We start from the raw sequence: 25222 nt of genomic DNA, 5'->3' as shown, positions 1-25222 counted from the left end.
TTTTTTTTTATCTTCAAGGGTATCACTGGGGCTTGGTGCCTGTACTACAAATCCACTGCTCCTGGAGGCTATTACTGTTGTTGTTAGGACAGAAAGAATTGAGAGAGGAGGGGAAGACAGAGGGGGAGAGAAAGACACTTGCAGACCTACTTCACTGCTTGTGAAGTGATGCCCCTGCAGGTCGGGCTCTGGGGGCTCAAACTGGGATTCTTGCTTGGTCCTTGCACTTTGTGCCCTGTGTGCTTAACCTGCTGTGCTACCTCCAGCTCCTATATTTTTGAAACTTCATGTTATTGCAAGAAAGGTTTACATTATGCTATTTGTCAGACTCTGATATATGGCATATTTATTGGTGGTCTGACTGTTTATAGGAGACCTTTCAGAACTTCTTTCAGGGCAGGATTAGTGATAGTTGATTCTTTCAACTGTTGCTTGTCTGAGAAGGTTTTTACGCCTCCATCTAGTCTGAATGACAGTCTAGCAGGATACAGTAGTCTTGGCTGAAAGCCTTTCTCATTGAGCACTCCATAGATATCTTACCATTCTCTTCTGGCCTGTAGTGTTTGTGTGGAGAAGTCTGCTGCTCATCTTATGGATTTTCCTCTGTAGGTATCTCTTTGTTTTTCTCTTGCAGCCTTTAGGATCCTTTCTTTATCCTTATTCCTTTCTATTCTCCATATGATGTGTCTTGGTGCCTTTAAATCTGGGTTAACTCTGTTTGGGACCCTCTGGGCTTCTTGAACCTTTATGTCTTTTATGTTGTCTAGAATAGAGAAGTTCTCAACTAATATGTCCTGAAGAATGATTTCTTCCTCTCCCTCTCTTTCTTCCTCTGGTAAGCCAATAATGTGTATATTATTTCTTTTGAAGTTATCCCATATGTCTCTGTTGTTGTTTTCAGCATATCTTAATCTCTTTTTGAAATCTCTTACTTCTTTTTTAGTTGCATCTAATTCATCCTCGATCTTACTAATTCTGTTTTCAGCCTCATTTATTCTATTCTCTCTCCCCTGTACTGTTTTCTGAAGTTCATCTATTTTGTTACCCTGTTCTGATACTGTTTTAGCTTGTTCAGTTAGTTGTGTTCTTAGCTCAGATATTTCAGCTTTCAGCTCTCTAATAACCTTGAGATAATTAGTGTTTTCTTCCAGAGTCTCATTTGTTGTTTCTGCATTTCTGATAACAATTCTTTCAAGCTCTTTACTCATTCCTGTGACTATTTCTTTAACAAGCATTTGGATGTTGACCTAACTATTTTGTGGTTCAACCTTTGGGAGACTTTTAGCTGGATTCTTGTCCTGGTTCATTTCTCCAATATTTCTTCTTGTTGGTTTAATATTCTATATAGTATGTTATAAGGCCCCTCTCTCAGTACTTTTCAAATTACTGATTACTCTTGCCTGGACTGACTTGTGTCTAAGTAAGGTACTTAAAGAGTTCACAGTTGTGGAAATTAACAGTTGTTTCACTATTATTTCAATCCCTGAGTTGGAGCACAGAGGCTGTTAAAAGCCTCTTTTGTTCTTTTTCTTCCCTGTAGGCTATGGGAGCCTGAGGACTTTTAAACTATAAGTAGGCTTCTTAGCTTAATCCCTCACTGCTGACCAAGAGATAAAGCAGGGTGGGGGAGAGATAGCACAATGTTTATGCAGAGAGATTCTCACACCCCAAGGATCTAAAGCCCCGGGCTCAATTCAGCTTCTGCCAAGCTGGGCAGCACTGCTGGGCCCTGTGAGTTTCTGAACAAGTCCCGTTTATAGTCTGTATGTTTTGAAGCAATTATTTACCATGTTCTCATCAGGAGAACAATGTGAAAAGGCTCCCACTATACAGCCCCACTGCTAGGCCACCCAGGTGTAACTCTTCTCCTGAGTGTCCTGGTCAGTTCTCTGTTCCCAGATGTCAGCACAGGGCCTCCCCCCTGCTGTTCCTCTGAGGACAGTAGCAGTGGAGACTCACAGTTGCATTTGGTGATACTTAGGGGAGTTCTGTCCTCCCTTCAGCAGTCTTAGTTGGTAAAACAGAGTAGAGATGGTGCCTCAACTGGTCAACTGAAGGACTGTTACCAGCCACTCAGTCTCTCCGTAGGCTCCTCCCTGTCCATGAGCCACCAGTGTTTGCACTCACCAGTGGTTTGGTGGGTTCCTGAAGTCATTGTAGTCCTGCCTTGTTGCGGTCCCAGGTGGCCTTTGGTTTTCCTAGTTGACCCTGGAGAGGAGAGGCGCACAGAGAAACACAGCTGCTGCTGCACCATAGCCCCTCCTCCCTAGAAGACTATTTGTCAGACTCTTTTGTGACTATCTAGTTCTCACATTTTTTAAAGAGATAATCTGTGTTTTTTCCCTCTCTCTCAGGATGAGGAAATAAGTACTTTTGGAAGCTGGTAGAAAATGGAGAAGATTGAAATAGTTTTTCCTAGCTACTTGGGAGAGAGAATTGAGATAGACATGATTTTTAGGGTACTTTGAAAGTTCAAGATCAAAGTACTGACTGATTTGATATCTGGTGAAGTCTTTCTTCCTGGCTTGCAGGTGGTTGTCCTCTTGCTGTTTTGCACACAGGCCTTTCCTGGTTGCTTGCCAGTGTGTGGGGGGCAGGGGATAAGGAGGGAGAGAAGAGGGAGATAAGAAACACTCTATGAGGGTTGGGCGGTAGCACAGAGGGTTAAGTGTACATGGCACAAAGCGCAAGGACGGGCATAGGGATGCCCATTCGAGCCCCCAGCTCCCCACATGCAGGGAGTCGCTTCACAAGCTGTGAATCAGGTCTGCAGGTGTCTGTCTTTCTCTCCCTCTCCCTATCTCCCCTCCCCTCTCAATTTCTCTCTGTCCTGTCCAACAACAACAACAAAGGCAACAAACTGGGTAAAAATGGCCTCTAGGAACAGTGTATTCGTAGTATAGGCACAGAGCCCCAGCAATAACCCTGGAGGCAAAACAACAACAACAACAACAACAAAAAAAAAACAACTCTTTTTATTGTCTTGGTTGTACTGGGAAAGTGTTATTTTACATGACAGTTGCCTCTGGAACACAATACCAGTCTCTCCCAAGTATGTGCTAGCACACCTCACCCCACCAGTGTCATCTCCCTGTATAGTGTCTATTGAAGGATATAATCCTTTTTTTTTTTTTTTCTTTTTTTTTATTCTTTTTTTTTTCTCATTTTTTAAATATTTAATTTAATTTAATTTATTTATTCCCTTTTGTTGCCCTTGTTGTTTTATTGTTGTAGTTATTATTGTTGTTGTCGTCGTCATTGTTGGATAGGACAGAGAGAAATGGAGAGAGGAGGGGAAGACAGAGAGGGGGAAAGAAAGAAAGATAGACACCTGCAGACCTGCTTCACCGTCTGTGAAGCGACTCCCCTGCAGGTGGGGAGCCGGGGTTCGAACCGGGATCCAAGCCGGTCCTTGTGCTTAGCGCCACCTGCGCTTAACCCGCTGCGCTACAGCCCGACTCCCAGGGTTCTACTCTTATGACTTATCTTGCCCTAATTGCCTACCAGAGGCCTATCTGCATCACATTACAGCTTCAACATAGGAATGTGTGGTTGGAGACAAAATTCACTCTATAGCAGGTATTAATGTGCATTTAAAATATTACTTATACAGTACAAGAAGTTGCTTACTGATGAAGGTAAGAAAATAGGAACCTTCGAAAGATTTATCTCTGGGTCCCTGGCTGGAGCAACTGCACAGACTTTTATTTACCCTTTGGAGGTAAGTGGCACTTGTGAAGTCTAACTATAGTAATATTATTTGTCCTAATGATACATTGCTGTATAATTTGGCATTGCAAAGGTAGCAGTTTCAAACAGTAAGAATTTTCATTTCGCAGTTGTTGCGGGTCATAATCAGGAGTGTGGGGGGGTTCTCAGGATGCCTCTGGCTTAGGGTCTTTTCACAGTCTGCACTCAGAGTGTTGAGCAAGGGTCTAATCACACTGAGAATGAATTTTACCTACAGATGGGCCTGCTTCCACACTCACACATTTATGGTTAGGTTTCCTTGGCTATCAGCCTGAGACACAAGTAATTCTTGTTACTGATTTAACACTGACTCACAGGATTATAAAATTTTCAAGTATTTTTTTTTTATTGCCACCAGGGTTATCGATGAGGCTCAGTGCTGGACACTGCTCCTGGAGCCCATTTTTTTTTCCTCCCCTCCTTTCCCTTTTTTTTTATTTGATGGGATTGAGAGAGAAATTGAAACGGAAGGGGGAATGGGAAGGGAAAGAGAAAGATAGACACCTACAGACCTGCTTCACTGCTTGTAAAGTGTCCCCTCTGCAGGTGGAGAGCTGAGGTTGGAGCCCAGATCCTTGTGCATGGTAATGTGTGTGCCACTGCACACCCAATTTAATTTCTCACCTGGAGGTGCATACTTCACTGCACCTACCACCTTGGAAGGTGCCTTGCTCCTTTCCCTCTAATAACCACCATAGATTTCACAAAGTCTAAAACCTTGTTTGGTTATTATTGGGTTGTCAGAAAAGTCATGATGTATTTTTCTATACAAAAATGTGCTGACTTTCCCAGAAACCCACCATTTGTTTTGAAAGACCATTTGCTTTAGTCATTATATTTTACATGTGAGTGAAACCATCTGGCAGGTAATCTTTCACCTGTCTACTTATTCCACTTAGCACGGTCGCTTCCAGTTCCATTCATTTTGCCCCAAATGATACACAATCTTCTTTGTAAATCACTGAGTAGTAATCCACTAGGTATGTATCCCAAGATTTTCTTCTCTAGCTATCTGTATATGGCCATGTAGACTGTTTCCGTATTTGGCTATTGTATATAGTGCAGGTATGCTTATAGGGGTGCAATAGGTAGTTCTTATCTCCTGGGTCTCTCTGAGCTGCTTGCATATCCTCACAAGATGAAGTTGGTTTTCTTAAGACAGGGATCTGAGAGACTATAGGAAACTCCCTAGATAGAAGTTGCAGTTTTTTGTCCCTTCTGTTTTCTACTGATCACACAGATTAGACCAGTAGAGTATAGAAAGTAAGGAATTAACTACACAGGGTGTGAATGTGGGAGACTAGGATAGCTGGAGGCTGGCTGCCACAGTAGTGATAAGAATTATAACACTCGGGGGCCAGGCGGTGGCACACATGGTTAAGTGCACACATCACAGTGCACAAGGACCTGAGTTCAAGACCCTGGTCCCCACCTGCAGAGGGAAGCTTCACAAACGGTGAAGCAGTTCTGCAGGTGTCTGTCTCTCTCCTCCATCTCTTCCTCCCCTCTCAATTTCTGTCTCTATCCAATAATAAATAATTTTAAAAAAGAATTATAACACTCATTCATCTTCAAAGAATTTCAAATCATAATTCTAATACTAAAAAATCAGGTTTTGATTCAATGATGGTTGCCCCATTAGGCCCCTCCTACTAAAGAAGACTGAAAAACCATTGACCTATGGACTATTTTTTTGGCCTCCAGGGTTATTGCTGGGGCTTAGTGCCTGCACTACGAATCTGCTGCTCCTGGAGGCCATTTTTCCCATTTTGTTGCCCTTGTTGTTATTGTTATTATTGTTGTTGTTGGACGGGATAGAGAGAAATCGAGAGAGGAGGGGAAACGGGGAGAGAAAGATAGACACCTGCAGACCTGCTTCACCACTTGTGAAGCGACCCCCATGCAGGTGGGGAGCCAGGGGCTTGAACTGGGATCCTTACGCCGGTCCTTGTGCTTTGCGCCATGTGCGCTTAATCCACTGCATTGCCACCCGACCCCCTGGACTATTTTGTATATTCCTTGAGATAAGAATGATGTTTACATTGTAAGGGTGGTCAAACAAACAAACAAAAAAAACAAGAATATACAACTTGAGGCCTGCAAAGACTCACTTACTAGCTGGCCTTTACAGAAAGTGTGCCAGCTTCTCCTTTAAAGGAGCAAAAATAAAATTATAAATGTGAGTGCTTTTACTGATAATACAAATAGTTTTAAAAAATAATGTATAAGATATAAGTAAGATATACCCTTAGTTTTCATCTTGTTGATACACATATTAATACACCTTTCCTTGCAATTGTCTTCATATGATCGTTTTTACTACACTGTACACATTCCTCAAAAACATGTTAACCCAAATCTAGTCTTCCTCTTACATCCTCCATCTCAGTTAATAGCATCACCACCTCCTCACCTCCTCCTTCCCTTATCCTGTGTTCAAGCCAGGAACACTGGAATAGTACTTTATAGTCTCTCTGTCACCACCCTATATATTATTGATCACCAGTCAGTTTTATCAAGACATCTATACATAATCTTTGCCACTTTACTTTTTTCAGATGTTCTTTGCTATGAATGTGTCGTCTTGACTTTAACTACTCAGTAAGTTAGCCTGTGAAAGAGACTGTTATTTGAGAGACATGATGTGCTAGGTATTTGTTCTCTGTAAAATTACTTCTTTTGAGTGTCATGATAAAAGAGTTAATTTGTATAATACCATTTTGTTACACGTCATAACCAGGTTATGAAAACAAGGCTGGCTGTTGGCAAAACTGGACAATACTCTGGACTATTTGATTGTGCCAAAAAGATTTTGAAACATGAAGGTGTGGGAGCTTTTTACAAAGGTTATATTCCCAATTTACTAGGCATCATACCTTATGCTGGTATAGATCTTGCTGTGTATGAGGTAAGTTACAGTAATTGTTTGAATATGAAAATGTAATTGAGTAGTTCTTGTTATTAGAATTTGATTTTATATAAAGAATCTTATAAGTATGTATGAATTCATATTTGTGTTATTCAGCTTGTTCTCTTAAGTGATTTGAATGTGGAATCCCATATACCTGTGGTCACTTTAGTATTAAATTTCTCTATGAATTATTCCTTTATAAGGAAGAGAGTGGATTCATACTCAGGTATAGTGGTTCAGCTTAAGAAAATAGAACTTGGAATTTAAAAAAAATTATTTATTTACTTATTTATTTATTCCCTTTTGTTGCCCTTGTTGTTTTACTGTTGTAGTTACTATTGTTATTGATGTCGTCGTTGTTAGACAGGATAAGAGAGAAATGGAGAGAGGAAGGGAAGACAGAGAGGGGGGAGAGAAAGATAGACACCTGCAGACCTGCTTCACCGCCTGTGAAGGTACTCCTCTATAGGTGGGGAGTTGGTGGCTGGAACCAGGATCCTTATGTGGGTCCTTGCGCTTTGCGCAACGTGCATTTAACCCGCTGCGCCACCGTCGGACTCCCAGAACTAGGAATTTTTTAAGGAATGATTAATAAGCAAAAGTACAAATTTTCTTTGGAGAAATCTGACATTACTAATATCAAGAGGTTGATATAAGTTGAAGATATTTATCCTTTGTACTAATAGGATAACTCAGAATACAATTTTTTTCATTGACTCATTTTATTTTAATTTTTTATTTTTTATTTATAAAAAGGAAACATTGACAAAACCATAGGATAAGAAGGGTACAACTCCACACAATTCCCACGATCAGAATTCCGTATCCCATCCCCTCTCCTGATAGCTTTCCTATTCTTTAGCTCTCTGGGAGTATGGACCCAGGGTCATTGTGGAATGCAGAAGGTGGAAGGTCTTGCTTCTGTAATTGCTTCTCCTGACAGGTGTGGGCTGAGGTGCCCCGGGGTGGTGGCCAGGATAAGCTGCAGCCCTGCCCGCCATGTCTGCTGCCCTGCTCCCAGCGGCCGAGCAGTGTGGAGGGATCCCACGCCCAATGCCCCACACTACGCGGGGAGCCCGCTCCTGTGGGCAGGCGTTGGGCAGAAAACACAGTGTGGCCCAGAAAGAAATGTTTAAGAAACAGAAAAACAGTCTCATGAAGAAAGGGCAGAGGCCTTTGGAAACCTCTTCACAAGCAGAAAAGAAGGCCATTGTGGCTTTACTTATCTGATCTTCTTCGGTCTGTTGCATGTGTGTGGAGCCGAGATTCTTGTCCCTGTTCAGGGCGCCATTTGTTGTTTTCGCTGGGCTGGCTTCATGGGCGAGTAACAGATGACCAGAAACTCGTGCTGAGCTGAGAAAGCAGTTTAATCTTTATTCATGAGCGGGCAAACAGTCCAACACCTAATCACCACACCATGTGCTCCTCCATCTTTTTCTTCCAGCAGCAGCGTCAGGAACTCAGGAAGTACGTAGGGTAGGGGGTGGGGAGAAGAGAGAAGCACGAAACTAGCAAGGACTAAACCACAATCTCCCGGAGGCAGGGGGAGTTGAGACCAAACCAATGTGAAGCATACCAACAGTCTCTCATTCTTACTTCCTTTTTTTTTAAATCTCCCATTTCTCTATTTCTGTCTTTATCCAAAATAAATGAAATAAAATATCTTTTATTTTAAATATTTATTTATTCCCTTTTGTTGCCCTTGTTGTTTTATTGTAGTTATTCTTGTCGTTGTTGGATAGGACAGAGAGAAATGTAGAGAGGAAGGGAAGACAGAGAGGGGGAGAGAAAGACACCTGCAGACCTGCTTCACCGCTTGTGAAGCAACTCCCCTGCAGGTGGGGAGCTGGGGGCTCGAACCCATGTCATTACATTGGTCCATGTGTTAGGCACCACATGTGCTTAACAAACCCAACTCCCAAAATAAAATATCTTTTAAAGTTTTTTTGTTTTGTTTTGTTTTGCCTCCGGGGTTATTGCTGAGGCTTGGTGCCTGCACTACGAATCTACTGCTCCTGGAGGCCATTTTTTTTCCCTTTTGTTGCTCTTGTTTATTGTTGTTGTGGTTACTATTATTGTTGTTACTGCCCCCATTGTTGGGTAGGATAGAGAGAAATGGAAAGAGGGGGGAAGACAGAAAGGGGGAGAGAAAGATAAGACACCTGCAGACATGCTTCACCACTTGTGAGGCAACCCCTTTGCACATGGGGTGCCGTGGGCTTGAACCAGGATCCTTAAGCCAGTCCTGTGCTTTGCACCACATTCGTTTAACCCACTGCACTACCTCCTGGCCCCCATCTTGTAAAAGTTTTAACAATATACTAAAGAAACTTGATGAAGGGAATGAAGAATACAGACTGGAAGATATGTAAAGTTACCTTCATAAGATGATAGCACTTTGGGGATAGCTATAAATCAAAGAGTACAGAGTAAGTAAAGAGGGAAAGACAAAAATAAATTTCAAAAACAATCAAATTTTAGAGACCTGAGAGGCATGGGATGATACTAGGTCCTGGGAGGTAGAAGAAAACAGATTGTGGGACACACAGAGAGCACTTATATGTTATTTATATCTCATAGAACTTTTAAGATATATTTTAAATTTTCTTATTTACTTATTATTATATACAGACAGAGAGAAATTGAGAGGGGAGAGAAGATAGAGAAGAAGAGAGAGAAAGACAACTGGAGCTGTGCTTCACCACTTGTGAAGCTTTCTCTCTGCAGGTGGGGACCAGGGTCTTGAACCTGGGGCCTTGTGTACTATAATGTGAGCGCTCAACCTGGTGCACCACCACCTGAACTTTAAGTTTTTATTAACTGCCAGGCTAGCTTCACGGGCGGAAGAGAGATGACCAGGGACTCATGGCTGAGCTGGGAAACAGTATCTCTTTATTCATGTGGAACACAGCACGATCTAAGCTATCTCTAATCACAATCCTGTCCTTATATATACTCGCCAAGTAGGGTGGAAACAGGATGTGACATAGAGAGGGTGGAGCAAAAAAAGACTGGTGCAAATCAGGGTGTACTAGGAGAGGGGGCGGTGCAAAAAGACATCGTGAACCAGTGGGGATTAAACCAATGCCCTGCAGACAGGGCAGTGCTTAGTTAACAGTGCTTATGTAAATAGAATACAATGTTAAGCAGGGGGATTAAACCAATGAAACAGAAGGGGTTTTAGAAGCATACCAACAATTAACATTTCTACAAATAAAAGCTATCCCTTCCACATCTACTTCCACATGATTCCTCTCAGGTTCTATTTTCAGTGTATACTGATTTATTTTTTTTATTTCATTTTGTCTGTTCATAAATTCATAGTATTATAATGCACATGTGGATAAAATCATTCAATACTTGTGTTTTCTCTTCTGACTTGTTTTGATTTGCATAACTTCCTTAAGTTTATTCCATATAAATGTGGACAGAGTGTTGTAGAGAAGATGGTTGGCCCAAGTCTACAACCTTAGGGGAACTGTAGTAGATTGCAATGGGGAGACTGAAAATTCAGAACTCATGGTGGGAATGGTGTGGATTCAAACCCCTATTGACATGTAATTCTGTAATATAAAAATAAATAATTATTTTTTACCTTTTTATAGCTAAATAATGTTCCACTGTATAAAGACTGCATAAATCCTCTCTATATTATTAACAAATATTTCACTTATTTCCATATTTTAGTTATTGAATGATACTGTAGTAAACATTGGAGTGAATAACTTTTTTTGCATTAATGTTTTTGCATTCTTTGCATTGATGCCCAGAAGTGGTATTATTGTTGAATTATACAGTGAGTGTAGGAAGTGCTACACTGTTTTCTAAAATGGTTGAACCAATTTATAGCCCTACCAACAGTGCAAAAGGTTTCTTTTCTCTATATCCTTGCCAATAAATACTTGTTCCTTTTAATGAAAAACATTTTCACAGGTGTGGATGGCATGTAGTTTTGATATATGTCTTCCTGATTGTTATGGTAATTCTCTCTTTATATGTCTGTTGGCAATCTGTGTGTCCTCTTTGGAGGATTATCTATTCAAATCTTTTGCCATTATTTGTTATTGTTGTTAAATTGTATTAATTCATTCTATACCTTGGCTATTAACTCCTTATTAAGTGTATAATATGCAGTTATCTTTTTATTCATTGACTAGCTTTTTGTTATACTTATGTCTTTTGTTGTAAAAAAATCTTTTCCATTTAATGTAGTCATAATTGTTTCCTTATTTTTATCCTTATTCATAATTGTGTACTCTTATATTCCTTATAGTTGGGGGTTGAGTACTCAAGAGACATATCTGATACTGATGTAATGAAATATTCATTATTGTCTATGCATTTTTATAGCTTATAACCTTGTGTTCAAGTATGTTCTCTACTTTGGATTTATTTTTGATTATGGTGTTAGCAGTCCAGTTTCATTATTTTGCATGTGCTATATCCAACTTTACCCCTATCTGCAACGGACCGCTCAGGTGGAAGAGCAGCAGGAAGGATCAGGGAACTCTGAAGGTGACCACCTGGTGGGTCAGGAGGCCTCGCAGGGGAGAACAGAATACACCACACTCTGTTGGAGGGTGAATCTGAACTCAGTTTTTATTCAGCCAGTGAGAACTTATATATCTTTCAGCCTTACATAAACAATATCTAAAACAGAAAGTAAAGCTCATTTCTTGATTAGATGGCCTTGCGGTTTTACACAGTAATGCCGTACTTTATGGGGTGATGCATTTCTGAGTAACAGGTTTAGCAGATAGTATTTTATGTAGAGTTTTAACATATTTCATAAGAGGAGGTAAATATTATTAAGAATTTTTCCTAAAACTTTATGTATTTGATGACCCATAACTTTGTCCACCTCATTTCCTGTTCATCTGTATCTAATCTGGGAACAGGGGCTGTTCATCTCCGATTACACGGCATCATTACCATGTACATAATGAAAACAATAATCAGAGTTTCCAATTTAGATCTGCTCAGGATGCCAAGACCCACTCCCAGAATTCTTCTTCTTTGAAGAGAGTTTTCCGGGGTGCTGACCCTGTCAGACCCATTGTTCTAGATTTGAGTGGGGCGTGGCACCTATCATTTGTTGAAGTGATATTTTGTTTCTCCACTGATGGTCTTGAATCTTTTATAATCAATTAAGTATCAATGAATGAGGGTATTTGGCCCTGGGCTTTCAATTCTGTCTCATTGATCCTTATGTTTCTTTTATTTCAATGCCATACAGTTTTAACTACCTTTGTTTAGTAATATAGTTTGGAGTTAGGTAAGATAATGCATCCATTTTTGTTTCTTCTAGATTGCACTGGTTATTTGAGGACCTTTATGATTAATTTAAACCTTAATATCTTATTTTCTGAAAATACCTTTGGAAGTTTGATTGGAAATGCATTAAATTTGTATAATGGTAAAAAGAAAATTTTGATTTTAATTGTTTTAAGAGTATTTTCTTTCTTTTTTTTTTTTTAATTTTTTATTTAAGAAAGGATTAGTGAACAAAAGCATAAGGTAGGAGGGGTACAACTCCACACAATTCCCACCACCCAATCCCCATAACCCACCCTCTCCCATGATAGCCTTCCCATTCTCTAGCCCTCTGGGAGCATGGACCCAGGGTCGTTGAGGGTTGCAGAAGGTAGAGGGTCTGGCTTCTGTAATTGCTTCCCCGCTGAACATGGGCGTTGACTGGTCGGTCCATACTCCCAGTCTGCCTCTCTCTTTCCCTAGTAAGGTGTGTCTCTGGGGAAGCTGAGCTCCAGGACACATTGGTGGGGTCTTCAATCCAGGGAAGCCTAGCCAGCATCCTGGTGGCATCTGGAACCTGGTGATTGAAAAGAGAGTTAACATACAAAGCCAAACAATTTGTTGAGCATTAAGAGTATTTTCTTATGTTTCTCCCCTCTGTTCTACTCTTAATACTGTAAGTAGTTTTATTAATTTCAAGTGAAACATTTCTATGTTTTTTTTTGTCATTTAGATTTGGATGTCTTTAGCTTTATGGCTTTTTTATTGCCATAGTACTAACTGGATATGAAATGAGATGCTTAATTATTTTTGCTATTGACATTATAGAGCTATTCTTGTTATCTAATTATAGTGACCAATTTGCACTTAAATTTTTCTTTAAAAATGTAAGCTAGTAAAGCAAATATTTCCATATATTTTTTTATACTTTAAATATTTTCAAAAGTAGACTAGTGTACAATTTCTCCCAGTTATTGTCTTCATGGAAATGCATGAGACTTAAGATAATAGAAGGAAAACATAGCAAGTACAGTCGATTTTGCACCTGGATTTAAAGAAAAAACAAAACACTACTAACTTCCCTCCTTTCTAAAATCAGAAGAGTATTGTTTGTTTCCAGGCTTTTGTGAAAGGACTAAATGAAACCATCCATGTATGTACAGAGTGCAAAATGAGATGCAATTAAGGGTAGTATAGTGATGTGCACATTTAGTTTGGAGAAAAAGAGTAACCAGTAAAGACCTTATGTGTTTCAAGTTCCCAGTTACTTTCCCACCTTTCTGCATAGCTTCTGCCTTCTGCAGTGCCCGCTGCTCCAAGAACTGCACCACACAATCCTGCAGAAACGTGTGGCCTTTGACAGGGTGGCAGAGCCAGAGCAAGGTTCCTGTTCAATGAAAGTGGTTGCTCATTATTTTCCTTCTCTTCTGTTTCTCTGGCAGCTCCTAAAGTCTCACTGGCTAGATAATTTTGCCGAAGACACAGTCAATCCCGGAGTCACAGTGTTGCTGGGATGTGGTGCCTTATCCAGCACCTGTGGGCAGTTGGCTAGCTACCCTTTGGCATTGGTGAGAACTCGCATGCAGACTCAAGGTAAGGTTTTGATTCCATAATGACCCTTATGGAAGTACTGCATTGCTAACATATGTTCTGACCTTTAAGTTCTATTGAAATGCCAGAGTGTAGTTTGAAGATAGTATTTCTGCTTTTTCTTTTTCCTTCCCACTTTATGGGGGAGGGTGTTGTTAATGGCTTATTATACAACTGTTGACACGTAGGTACAAGCTCTTATCTCTCCTTGATAGGTGCATACAAGACATTTTCTACCACAACCTGAGTCCTATTCCACCATCATGTGCAAGGACCCCAGAGCCCCTCCATCCCATCCTTTTTCTTCCTTCCCTGAGTCCTTTGCTTTGGTATAATCCATCACACTCATCCAAGTTTCACCTTCTGTTTTCCCTTACTGTCCTAGTTTCCTAAGTTCACCTATGAGTGAGATCATCTGGTATTAATCCTTCTCTTTCTGATTTATCTCACTCAGCACAATACCTTCAAGTTCTGTCCAAGTTATGGCAAAGGAGTTGACTTTGTTGTCATCTTTGACAGTATTTCTCAACATTTGTTTTTACGTTATTGCCTCCATAAGGAAATTTTTAATAAATTGTTTTCCTAATCACTCTCTTGTCATGAAATTGTAATACTGCAGATACACTACACTTGTACATATGTATATGTGTGCTTCATATAAAGCAAAATATTTTTTTGCTTGTGCTATGAGAATATAGACAAATCTTCAAAAATAAGTAGAATACTCCTGATGTATTCTAAGTACCACCCTCCCCCCAACCAAATAGCTAGCTATTAATTAAAACTTCCTGAACTCTCTTCCTGGCTAGTCAGGTTGGGAGAGGCTAGGAAAGAGTAACGCAGAAGTCAGATGTGGTCTCAGCTTTTGTGGAATGGAGAAGACATAATTCAGCAAGTGTGTAACCTCCTATACCTCCTTTCTTTTATGACTGCATAGAGCAAGGAAGCTGGAGAGCATTGTCATTTATGCTGAGCATAGAAATACAAGTGGAAGTTAGCTAGGCAAAAGCAGATGGGGGGAGTCGGGTGGTAGCACAGTGGATTACGTATATGTGGCACAAAGCGCAAGGATCGGCGTAAGGATCCCGGTTCGAGCCCCCAGCTCCCCACTGGCAAGGGAGTCTCTTCACAGGAGGTGAAGCAGGTCTGCAGGTGTCTGTCTTTCTCTCCCCCCTCTGTCTTCCCCTTCTCTCTCCATTTCTTTCTGTCCTATCCTACAACAACAACATCAATAACAACAACAATAAAACAAGGGCAACAAAAGGGAAATTAAAATTTTTTTTTAAAAAGCAGATAGGGTAGAACAGGAAAAGAGTATTGAAGCCTGACAAAAAGCTTATACAAAGGCAATAAGGCAGTGAAATTATGACATATTTGAGTTGCTGAAAGAAGGCTGGAAAGAACCATGCAACGTGGTGGCCAGGGAGATGACTTGGCAATAGAGGACTGAACTCGCATATTAAGCTCTTATCTAAACATGGTCAAGAATTTTAAAAAGCACATGGACACTAAACAGGGAGGAGACAGGCAAGGAAGGAAGAAAGGAAAGAGGGAGGGGGGAAGGAAGGAAGGAAAAAAAGAGTGAAGGGAGGAGGGAAGGAAAGGGAAAGGAAGATCAAAAGAGGGAAAGAAAAAAATGCACTCTCATTTAACCGTGCTGGTAGGGGATACTGACATTATACTCATTCTGCAGATTTATCATAAACATAAAGTGAAATTAAGAAACTTCCACGAGGTTATATATTTGGTAGATAGTGGAGCTAGATTTCAACCCTAGGACATCTGATTTAATCTGTCACCTAATAAGTCTTCCCCTCTCACTTGCTAACTCCAGTTCAGACATGTACCTGGCTAGTCAACTGTTTATAAAGTCAAGGAACCTGATCACTTTACTCCTGTAGGAACTTTCTTAAAAAAAAAGATTTATTTTCTTTTAAAAAATATTTTAATGATGGAGAGATTCAGAGAAAAGCGTGCAGAGAATGACCAGACCACAATTTATCTGTCTTAAGGTGGTGCTGGATATTTACCCTGAGACCTCGGAACCTCAGGCATGAAAGTCTTTCACTTAAGGTTATGCTGTTTCTCCTGTCCATCTCCATAAATCTTAGTGACTTCAGAGAAAATTCCAAAGTTCTGAGTGAGAGTTCAAAGCTTCTAGCAATCTAACTCTCCTTTGTCTTCATTCCCCCTTCTCTACCGTGCTGCTCAGTACCATCTCTGTGTAGCCACCACCAGCAAGCTGTGGTATCCCTCTAGTGCGTGTATGCCCTGCCTATGTCTTGTCTTGTCTTTTCTTTTCTTTTCTTTTCTTTTCTTTTCTTTTCTTTTCTTTTCTTTTCTTTTCTTTTCCTTTCCTTTCCTTTCCTTTCCTTTCCTTTCCTTTCCTTTCCCTTTCTTTCTTTCTTTCTTTCTTTCTTTCTTTCTTTCTCTCTTTTTGTATTTTTATTTATTTATTACTGGATAGAGAAAGAGAGAAATTGAGAGGAGAGTAGGAGATTGAGAGAAAGACACCTGCAGCCCTGCTTTACCACTCATGACATTGTCCCCCTGCAGGTGAGGACCAGGGGCTTGAACCTGAGTCCTTGTGCGCTATAATGTGTGCGCTTAACCAGGTGCATCACTGCCTGGCCCTCTGCCTATGTCTTTTCTAAAGCCATTTTTTTTCTTTTATTTAAGAAAGGATTAATTAACAAAACCATAGGGTAGGAGGGGTACAACTCCACACAATTCCCACCACCCAATCCCCATAACCCACCCCCTCCCCTGATAGCTTTCCCATTCTCTATCCCTCTGGGAGCATAGACCCAGGGTCATTGTGGGTTGTAGAAGGTAGAAGGTCTGGCTTCTGTAATTGCTTCCCCGCTGAACATGGGCGTTGACTGGTCGGTCCATACTCCCAGTCTGCCTCTCTCTTTCTCTAGTAGGGTGTGTCTCTGGGGAAGCTGAGCTCCAGGACACATTGGTGGGGTCTTCAGTCCAGGGAAGCCTGGCAGGCATCCTGATGGCATCTGGAACCTGGTGACTGAAAAGAGAGTTAACATACAAAGCCAAACAAATTGTGGAGCAATCTAAAGCCATTTTAAAAAAAATTTTGTGATTAATCATGGGGTGCAAGACTAGAAGATTCGAAGGTATAGTTTCACAGTGCACCCACCACCAAAGTTCAGGGCTCCCACTCTCCCAATGATAACCACCATAGTGCTCACAGTTTTAGAGGCAATTTACTTTTACTTTTTTTTTTTTTGCAAGTTCCTATCTTTCAATTATAGATTCTACATTTGTGTGAAACTATCTAGTAGTGGTTTTTCACATTTTCACTTATTTCGCTAAGCATAGCCACCTCCAATTCCATCCATTTTGTTCCAGAGGACATGATGTCACCTTTTTTGATTGCAGCGTAGTACCCCATGGGGCATCTATCCTGTGACTTTTTTGTGCAGTTGTCTGTGTCTGTGTCTTTGTCATGTCAACCACACATGTCAACCTCCTTGCCTATGGAGATCCTTTTTGAAGCCCAGGGACTCTATATTTTCCCTAAACTCCTTAGGCCTTCCCCATCAGCTTCTTAATCCTCAAGATCAAGCTGTTCTTTTCTTTAGCATCTCATAGGGAGGAGGCAAGGGAGACACAGTGTTGGGTGTTTGCACTTTAAAGTCAGAACATCAGCTCTGCCACTTGCTAGCTAACTAAATGTATTAGAACAAGAGTCTCCAATCTGTCTAGGCCTCCAGTAGCCCATTTATAAAATAGATATATAGGGGGCCGGGTGGTAGTGCAGCAGGGTAAGTGCACATGGTGCAAAGCACAAGGATTGGTGGAAGGATCCCCGTCCTGTTCGAGCCTCAGGCTCCCCACCTGCAGTGGGGGTCGCTTCACAGCGGTGAAGCAGTTCTACAAGTGTCTGTCTTTCTCTCCCCCTCTCTGTCTTCTCGTCCTCTCTTGATTTCTCTCTGTCATATCCAGCAACAACAACAGCAATGACAACAATAATAACAACAGCAATGATAAACAACAAGGGCAACAAAAGGAAAAAAAATAGCCTCCAGGAGCAGTGGATTCGTAGTGCAGGCACTGAGCCCCAGCGATAACCCTGGAGGCAAATATATATATATATATATTGTTTAACTTACAGCATTGCCAGATAAAGTGATTAACCCAGTATCATGCAGTCACTGAATAAATAACTTAGTACTGTCATTATTATAATCAGAACATTCACTATTAGGTCCAAGGAGAATTATACAAAGGGTTACTTTCTTGGGCTCCTTGGAATACATTTTATCCTTTCACTGTATTCTAGAGTATCACTGAATCATAATTGTTTATAGAGATAGTGACAAAGCCTTCTCGCATATTAAATGAGCCTGGTTTCCTTATTTTTTCTAGCCATGATAGAAGGAGCCCCACAGATGAGCATGGTTGGCCTCTTTCGACGAATACTTTCCAAAGAAGGGTTAATAGGACTTTACCGAGGCATCACTCCAAACTTCATGAAGGTGCTTCCTGCTGTAGGCATCAGTTATGTGGTTTATGAAAATATGAAACAAACTTTAGGAGTAAGTCAGAAATGATATGCTGACATTTTGCTTTTTCACGATTACTGAAACATTCAACAAAATGAATTTCTTCATGAATTTTTCTCCTAGTATTGTAGTAGATCTGTGTAGTAAAAGAAGCCATACTTTTTTTCCCACTAAAGGCAAAAACAATGATGATTTCAAACATTTGTATTCACATCTTGCTTACACAGGAATATTAAAAAGCATAATTTTGATAAGCTCATAAAATTTTGAAAAGGCTATGGAATTGTATTATCTTTTTTTATTAGCCCTTTCTACAAATCTCTACCTTGAATTTGGAAAATGTATTTGCTCTAGATTGGTTTTGTGTGGAAGAATTCTAAGTAATCAATCTTTATTTTATTTGGTTCATGTTTATGTGAGTTCATTTATACTCAAATGTCTTTTTATTAAAAACAAAATGATCAGAAAACCCTGGAACTTGTTTCATATATCTTGAATTTCTTTTAAGTTTTTATTATTTTTTTAATTTAGTTTCCCTTTTGTTGCCCTTTTTTAAAATTGTTGTTGCAGTTATTATTGTTGTTATTGATGTTCTTGCTGTTAGGACAGAGAGAAATGGAGAGAGGAGGGGAAGACAGAGAGGGGGGAGAGAAAGATAGACACCTGCAGACCTGCTTCACCACCTGTGAAGGGACTCCCCTGCAGGTGGGGAGCTGGGGGCTCGAAGCAGGATCCTTAAGCTGGTCCTTGGGCTTCGTGCCACGTGAGCTTACCCGCTGCACTACCACCCGACTCCCATATCTTGAATAATTTTATAGATCTTAATTTTTTTCATAAAAATTAACCTAACAGTAATCAAATAAGCTTTTATATTTAAACTGAATCAGAATAAACATAAGTGGCAGAATTTCAAGTCCTTTGAATGCCATAGTGCATTCATTCATAATCAGTTTTGTGTGGGAAGTGGTGAAATAATATATATTGTAGTGGGCACTTCTTGTTTATTATACTGTTGTTTAGTTCCTGAGATGGCACAAGGGTTTTCAATACGTTGCTGTTAAATAATCAAGACAAGGCCACTTATGTGAAATATTACTGTTTCTGTGTCATTGCTTTGAAAAGCACCAGGAAACTAAACCTTTTCATTTTCAGTTTCTTTGAAGAACATTTCACTTCTCTTTGCCTTCTGCTTTCTACTTCTAAGTTGAATTCCCTTTTAATCAAGAAGATTCTGGGGACTGTTGATAGAAATGTGAAATTTCCTAGTTACATGAAATGGTTTTTTCTTATGGGTAAAAGACTCTCTCCTTTCCCTCTCAATGTGGAATTTCTTTAATCCTGTAATTTTCTATTTGGACAGTATTTGAGTCCAGGTGAACAGTACATGCTAGTAGTAATATATTTAATTAGGACATTAGGTACTTATATTTAAATGAAAGGCTCAACTAAAAACACAGATTCATAGTGTTTCTTGCTCTAAGTTTTAGAAACAGGCTATGATGTAGAAAACTTGATTTATAATTTTGATAGCGTACTTTCACTTGAGCTGTATTTGTAACCAACTATCCTTTTAATTTATGCATTTAAAACTTTGAAAAATATTAGTTGAATTTATTCACACTGCTTTTTAACTTAGTTTCAAAACCCAAAGTTTGATTTCTGACAATTTGTGTTATAAATTGCCAATATCTTAATAGCCTTCTAGGGACATAATATGAATTTACTTTATTTGAACCTACCTCTTACATTTTCTGAACCAAAGATAATTGTTGTACTGTGTTTCTGTATTTTTTCCAGAATATAGCTTTCATTATATTAGTTAAAATTAATAAATGCCTTGATAGTCTCTAATAAATATAAAAGACATGGGTGGGACTCAATATTTTTGTATTTTTGAGTATATAAATGACAATGTTAAGTCATTTTTAAAAACTCTTAAAATGATGGAATGAATGGCTATAATTTCAAGCTACTGAAAAACATTGTTCATTATGAATTTGTTTGCTCTTTAACATTTGTAAAGTATGAATGTGATTTTCTGTGTATCTTCTGAAAATAAGATCTTGTACTTTGAAGTGAGCCAGGAACTGAAGTTTGCCTTTTTTCTGACATTACCATGTACTTACTCTCCTTTCATATTAAAATATGTATTTGTTTCTCAAATAGCTTGTTTCTTCTTTTTTTTTTTTTAGTAGTGGGGGGCTGAAGTAAAGAGCATGGCTTCCTGTGTGTGAGGCTTTGAATTGCAGTCTGAACAGCACGAGGAAGCACCACCAATGGTAGAAGAGTGTTGTTGTTGTCTCTCCTCTCTGTGTTTCCCTCTGTCCTCCCTCTACCTCAAAAGAGTAAGAGAAAGAGGGAGAAGAAAGAGAGAAAAAGAGTGAAAAGTTGGGCTGAGAGACCACTCAGTGGTGGTGTGTATGTGTGAGGCCCTAGGTTTATTCCCTGATGCCACATAATGAAAATTAAAAATTGTACAGACAAAAAGGGACTGTCATATAGTTTATATTATTGGCAGCAGTATGAATAATACACGCCTGGCTCACATAGTCATTCCAATATTATTGCCTTTCCTGAACATCCACAGCAGATATTATCTCTGTTAAACATTTTGGCATAAGATGATGATGATGATGATGATGTGTGTGTGTGTGTGTGTGTGTGTGTGTATGTTGGGGGTGTGTGGTCCAACTTTCACATTTACTATCTGGGTTATACTTTTAGGAATTCACAATGCTAAGGATTCGAAAATCACCGGAACTCTTGATATTTCTTGGTAGAAACAGTTTATCTTTAAGTGTGGGAAACAAAAGCTAAATAAACTACTGGTAGGTAACTTACAACTTCTTATAATGCAGATTATAATTTAGCACAAGATTCGATTTTAAAAAGTTAAATGGTTAGCTCATTTGATAAGGCATGGGTTTGACATGGCCCGGGTTTAAATCCATCCTGACCGCAGACTCTAATGCCATGACACAGTTCTGTTGCTGCGGTATCTCTTACTCTGGCTGAATGAAAAAGCAGCCTGGAAGCATTAAACTTGCACATGCATGAGCCCCTGGATCCACAAAATAAATGAAGGTGAAAACAGAGGTGCTATGTCTCTTCTCGCTGTCTCCCTCTGAGTGAGAAAGCCTCCTGGGGAGGTGAAACTGTGTGTGCTTGAGGTCCAGGCAAACCAAAGCAAAACAAAACAGACAAAAAACTACCAAGGAAGTGATCTGTATTTTATTCTTCCTAAGAAGTGAGTTAAAGGCATTTTTAAAGTACTCCTTCAGGGCTGGGAGATAGTTCATGTGGTAGATGCACACTTACTCATACTCAAAGTCCCTGGCATCACAGAGAGCATCATGTACAGCACAGAGGGAGGCTCCATGAATGGTGGAGCAATGGTGTCTGTCTGTCTATCTATCTAGTTCTTTTCCCCTTGCTGTTTCTGTCTGAAAGGAAAAGGAAATAGTTTGCCGGGAGCAGTGGAATCATTTAGGTGCAAGGCATTTATAGACTTTAAAAAAAGAAAAGTATAGGGGCCAGGCGGTGGCGCACCTGATTAAGCTCTCACATTATGATGCATAAGGACCCAGGCTCAAACCCCTGGTCCCCAGCTGCAGGGGGGAAAGCTTCATGAGTGGTGAAGCAGGGCTACAGGTGTCTCTCTGTCTCTTTTCTACTCTATCTCCCCTCCCCTCACAATTCTCTGTCTTTACCTAATAATATATAAAATTAAAAAATTAAAAATAAGTATTCATTTAAACAGAAACTTATCACAGACTGTTGGTATTCACCAATTAACCAAATCTCCCCAGAGTTTACACTTCTTTCTTTATATCCACTCTACAGCATAAAACAGGCTCAGAGTAGGTTAGCCTATATCCCAAAACCTATGGTCTGTGCTATAACCACATATCCCGAAGCAAATGGCTCTTGGGAATCTCAGTGCACTTAGAATGTGCACAAACCTTGACATTTCCTATTTCTTTAAAAATATATTTTATTAAGGGCTGGTAGTGGTGTACCTGGTCGAGTGAACATGTTATAATATGCTAAGACCTGGGTTCAAGCCCCTAGTCTTCACCTACATTAGGAAGCAATGCTGCAGGTCTCTCTCTGTTTCTCTCCCTATTTCTCCCTACCCTCTAGATGTCTGGCTGTCTCAATTTAATAAATAAAGCTAATAATTTTTTAATTATTTATTAAAAAGATATTTAAAGCATACTTGTCTTAGTAAGCAAACTACAAACTGTTTCTAAAACTTAAGAGAACTATGGTGGTTATCTTCGGATGGTGGGAGGGTTGGGGCACAGATCCTTGGTGGTGGCTGTGGTATGGAACTATACATATTAATCTTAAATCTTGTGACATACTATTAATAATTAAAAATATTTATTTATTTTTTTGCCTCCAAGATTATTGCTGGGGCTCAGTGCCTGCACCACAAATATACAGCTCCTGGGGGCTATTTTTTTCCCTTTTTGTTGCCCTTGTTGTTTTTTTTATCATTGCTGTGGTTATTATTATTGTTTTTATTAATGTCGTTGTTGTTGGATAGGACAGACAGAAATGAAGAGAGGAGGGGAAGATAGGGGGGAGAGAAAGACACCTACAGACCTGCTTTACTGCTTGTGAAGAGACCCTCTGCAGGTGGGGAGCTGGGGGCTTGAACTGGGATCCTTAGCCAGTCCTTGCACTTTGTGCCATGTGTGCTTAACCCGCTGTGCTAACACCTGTCCCCCATAAAAATTTTCTTATCTTTAGATTGGTTTAAATCTATCTTGAAACTACATTTCCATCCACTGTTGTGCTGATGGCCTGGGACTCTGACCTGTCTGGACAGTTGTTGTATTCCACCAATTACTACTAAAAGACAGAAATATACTCATATAAATAAAAATATGTGGCTGTTCAAATGACCAAAGGTACATTTCTCTATATGTGTTGTCTTGCATCTGTTCCTGGCTCACATCTCTTGAAAGCCTCAGAATTTCCTCAGTGTTGAGAGTGAGGAGAGTGTCTTTTCATTTAGAATAGGTCAATGTTAGTAAAGGTAACTCTTGGAAATTTGGAAAATGGGAGTTGGCTTCCAGGTGAAATTACTATGTTTTTAGGAGGGTTGGGGTTTCCAGCCCTGTTCCTTGCTTCTGGTGAGAAGGGTGGGGTGAGTGGTGACATTTGAGTTCTGTTGCCATGGCCTATGATTAAATGAATCGTGCTTATGCAAAGAAGCCTCATAAAAAAACAGAAAGAGGGGCTTCAGAGTAGCTTCTGGGCTGCTGACCATGTGGAGGTGCTAGGAGGGGGAATGGTCATTGAAACACCACTCCCTGAGTTATAGCCTGTGTTTCTTTAAAAGATACCAGTGATCTCAAAAGTATGGGTTTCCTGAGTTCTGTGAGCTGCTGTAGCACAAAGCTGACGGGGGTCTGTGGGAAGCTCTGGTAGTTTGGTCAGTGGGTCAGAAGCTTGGAGGACAACCTGGGCTGGCTACTCAAGTGTGGCTGTGAGGGAGTGTCCTTGACCTGTGGAGACTGATGCCCTCTTCAAGTAAGGAATTAAGCTGAATTAAGTTGTATTCTTGGACACCTTGCTGGCACTGGAAAACACTTACATTAGGGAGAAGCTTCACACACATAGGAATTGGGTCTCAGGGTCTCGTAGCAGAGGCCCTTTCTGCTAACCCACATGGTTCTTTGGATCTAGCAACTGTGCTAGGCTGGGCAATGGGAGTACTTGAGAAGACCTTGAACATCTGAGCTAGAGACTAGACATCCTTACTGCAAAGGGGTGAAAAAGCTAATGCAAAGCCTTCTTAACTTAATGCAACCTTTATCAATTTCCCAGCTTCTAAGTTCACCCCCTTTACTCTTGAATCAAAGTTTCTCACTGAGTTCCTGGTACTCCCGCTCCTGACATCTTCATCTTCTCTGTAGGTAGCTTGTTTAGACAAGATAGAAGAACATTTGATCAAAGTATCTTTCAATTGTGATAAACCCTGAGTGAGTGAGTGAGTAAGGACACAGTTCAGTGGATAGAGAGTAGGGCTTGCTTGTATGTGTAAGGCCCAGGTTCAATGCTTGATCCCATTGTCTGTCTGTTCACTCTCTCTCCCTTCAAAGCAAATCTTAATTTAAAGTACCAAGGGAAGGATATGCTGAAGTCCTGGCTCCTTGTCTGAAATTAGGTAAAAGGGAATGTATAGAGGAAATACAAGTTAATATGCTCGAAGCTATCTTGTTAAAAGATTCTCAAACTCTCCCTTGTCTCCTAGTTCCTTGTCTCAGGAACCAGCTTGACAGTGCCATTAGGGCAGTGGGTTCTACTCCCTTGACAAGGGAGTTGTTTACTTTAACAATTAGCCCAGCATTCTACATATATCTGTAAATAAAGTTTGGGGAAAACTATTGATATGTAACAATGCAGTTACATGGTCAGTTGAGCAAAACAGTGTCTAGGTTGGAAAGTCAACATAATTGAGAATTTATGCCTTTCAAGGGCTTAGGGAGGAAATGGGAAGTAGAAGAGAGGGTGGATTTGCTTATTCTATGGGAAAGAATCAAACAACATAATGTGGGATGTAGAACTATTCCTTTTTTTTTTTTTGATGACTAAGGTAATATGTGTGTAAGGTTTCAAAATAAAGGGGGGAGGGCTGTCCACACAGATGGCTTGATCATGGCTCCAGTTCCCAATCCCTTAATTTTAACATGCCAATTATTTCGGGTAAAGTGTGATAGATCATTGCATATATCTAAATATATGGAAAACACATCCTGCACATGAAGATGTCAGGTATAATTTTAATCAGAATAATGGAGGTACATAGATCAACTTATGTTTACACCACTGTATTAGAGGAGGCACACAGGATGCTTTGGAAATCACTGTAGGTAGAAGTGAGCTTGGATTAGTAACTTGACTTGGCACTACTTTATGAAGAGACACTTTATCTAGGGCACTAATGGATAATTTACATTTACAGAAATGGAAATTCTATGATATTAATTTTTTGTCATTTTTGGTAACTGTGATAAAATATGTCCTGAAAAAAAAATATATGTGTCCTGAATGGAAACTACCACGGAGGACTCTGTAGAAGCAGATCCAAGTCCCAAACTACCATTACTAGTAACTGTCCATAGCCTTTAACTTCCACTAGGTGGCAGACTTCTCCCAGTTCTGAAGGCTTCAGGCA

The 25222-nt window shown here is 40.0% G+C and overlaps 1 protein-coding gene across 3 annotated transcripts in view; it reads left to right on the top strand.

The window, feature by feature from the left end:
- The window catches only part of SLC25A24 (solute carrier family 25 member 24), a 53357-nt gene extending 33162 nt beyond the window's left edge, over positions 1-20195 (top strand). For all 3 annotated transcript variants that reach the window (XM_007528280.3, XM_060202171.1, XM_007528281.3), the window contains 4 exons: positions 3614-3721; positions 6491-6658; positions 13357-13507; positions 17894-20195. In XM_007528280.3, coding sequence (XP_007528342.1) covers positions 3614-3721; positions 6491-6658; positions 13357-13507; positions 17894-18078 — 612 coding nt within the window. In that variant the 3' untranslated portion in view covers positions 18079-20195. The remainder of the gene's footprint in view (positions 1-3613; positions 3722-6490; positions 6659-13356; positions 13508-17893) is intronic.
- Positions 20196-25222: the final 5027 nt, after the last annotated feature.

This window comes from Erinaceus europaeus, chromosome 11, assembly GCF_950295315.1.
Source record: "Erinaceus europaeus chromosome 11, mEriEur2.1, whole genome shotgun sequence".
In the NCBI taxonomy this organism is placed as follows: Eukaryota; Metazoa; Chordata; class Mammalia; order Eulipotyphla; family Erinaceidae; genus Erinaceus; species Erinaceus europaeus.
The sequence above is the reverse complement of the archived record's forward strand: the minus strand, read 5'-3'. Positions and strand labels throughout refer to the sequence as shown.